This window comes from Austrofundulus limnaeus, unplaced genomic scaffold (genome assembly GCF_001266775.1).
Source record: "Austrofundulus limnaeus strain Quisiro unplaced genomic scaffold, Austrofundulus_limnaeus-1.0 Scaffold35, whole genome shotgun sequence".
Taxonomy (NCBI): domain Eukaryota; kingdom Metazoa; phylum Chordata; class Actinopteri; order Cyprinodontiformes; family Rivulidae; genus Austrofundulus; species Austrofundulus limnaeus.
The window spans coordinates 708,154-710,354 of record NW_013952437.1 but is presented as its reverse complement, the minus strand read 5'-3'; the positions used below and the strand labels follow the sequence as shown (position 1 = coordinate 710,354).

Below are 2,201 nucleotides of genomic sequence, written 5' to 3'. Positions count from 1 at the left end.
ATATTCTAATTTTCTGATATGCTGAATTTGAGATTTTCATTTGTTGTCATTTGTAATCATCAAAATCATTTGAAATATATGAGTTTGTATGTAATGTATGAATATAATATACAAGTTTCACTTTTTAAATGGAATTACTGAAATAAATCTACTTTTTCATGATATTCTAATTTTATGACCAGCACCTGTAGTTGTAATTACTGTTTGTTAGTCCAAAAGCCTATTACAGCCTTCAAATTAAATATTTATTTACCAAAAAATATATAATTGTAAATATAATCTGAGGCCCCTGAAAAACTTAGTTACTTAGTTAAAAACGAAGCGGCATCAAACACTGTCTGCCYCTCCGCAGGTGCATTGACGAGGCAGTCTGGCTGCTGCAGAGTGGAGTCACTGAGCTTCCAACTTTCTACAATTAAAGTAAGTTTCTCTAGCTGATGTTTTAACACACAACAGTAAAGTCAACTTATGTTTGCAATGAATGAAATATCTGCTTAGTGTCCAACGTTCATGGTGTAATGACGACAGTGACTTGGTGTTAGCTCATATCCATATATCCATAGTTAGTTTTGCTTACAATAAGCACGGTAACAGTTAGTGAAAAGTTAAGATATAAAAATAAGATTCCGGGTTTGCTTTTTTAGGATCTGCAGTTTCACTGATGCCTTGATCCATATCATGGCAATGAGGCACAATTAAACCAAGTTACATTTGTTTGCTCAGGTCAGGAAAGTTAATAAGCTGCCATGATAAAGATGTACGCTATGATAATTTTTCAAAATCTTGATGCTTGTACATTGAAGACCAAAATGAAAAGGAAATTTAAAAGTGGAGATACTGATGGGTTTTTTTTTTTTCAAAAAAGCAAAGGATGAGAAGGAAGAAGACACTGTGAGAGATGAGAAAGGAATAATGATAGGGACCAGGAGGGTCACAGATGAAGAAGCCCACTGAAAGTGCAACAGGTGAAGAAGTGAGTCAAGATGAGGAGAGTGATATCAGCATAAGTGGTGAAGATGAGAAGATTTCAGAGCYAATAAATCTACAAACGTGAATAAATCTACAAACATGTTTTGTTTCGTTTGTTGTGGTGTTGCTCTTACGTAAGAGCTTGTATGCTGTATCATGGTGACCAAGAACACCAGGAGGACCAGGAGGACCAGGATCAGAACGAACAGGAACACGCTGTCTAGTAACTGGATAAAGAAAATAATAAAATGAAAGTATGATGTGTATCTGTAAAACCTTGGAACAATAGTAAATTGGTTTTCATGCTGCAAAATGCCTTCAGATGAAACACCTTAATGAGTCCTTGTTAGTCAATTTATGTTACGGTAAACCAATCAAAATTTAGTTTCTACATTTGGAAATATAAATTAACAAAATATTTCTACTAAGATTTTTCAAATGATGCAAAATATGTAATATGCCTATCTGTTTTTTACATTATAAAATAAATATACTGTATATACTGTATGTTTCCAGGAACGTTTGAGTAGTTGATTTCTACAAAATACAAAAAGCTGTTTGGGTTCTGATTTCATTTCATATTTGTTAGTAAAACATGTACATACTACACACCTGATGATGTTTTTCCCAATACTAAAAAACAAGAGAAAAGTCATTGTTTATCTGTTGTATCAAAACAAAAGATGTTATAGTTTTGTGTCATTCATTACTCATTTACTTTTGTTAACCCTTTGGGATGAGCCCCTTAAAAAGGTTCGACTAGAAGATGTACGAGTTTTGGATTGTTGATCCTCCCCCTCCTTTGGTTTGTGAAGAACTTGTGTGTTCTCTCCCTCAGGCTTGGTGACCACCATTGATGTGAGTGGGGTCACAAAGTTGTACATCAGAGAAAGCTCCAAAATATCTTTCTTCACTTTGTCCTTCTCAGGTCCAGAAAACAGCAACCTAAATCACAACATAAAACAGCAACTTACAACACACCGTAGGTAAGTAGGTACTGTAAGTACAGTAGGTCAATTTGAACTGTACACTTTATCAGGTGCACTTGGTCCATTGCTTGTTAGCACAAATAGCCATTGAATGGCAGAAACTCAATGTTTTTAGGCATGTGGGCATCATGAAGATGATTTGCTAAAGTTCCAACCTAGCATTGGAATGGTGACATCAGTCACTTTTGGTGCCAGATGGACTGATCTACGGGGATTTTTAAACACAAACATCTTATATATATA

At 34.8% G+C, this 2,201-nt stretch overlaps 1 protein-coding gene across 1 annotated transcript in view; it reads right to left on the bottom strand.

Moving 5' to 3' along the window:
- The window catches only part of LOC106516020 (inter-alpha-trypsin inhibitor heavy chain H3), a gene marked incomplete in the record, with an annotated part of 15,960 nt that overhangs the window by 5,172 nt on the left and 8,587 nt on the right, over positions 1 to 2,201 (bottom strand). The window contains 3 exon segments of the mRNA XM_014006157.1: positions 1,104 to 1,196; positions 1,582 to 1,602; positions 1,688 to 1,914. Coding sequence (XP_013861611.1) covers positions 1,104 to 1,196; positions 1,582 to 1,602; positions 1,688 to 1,914 — 341 coding nt within the window.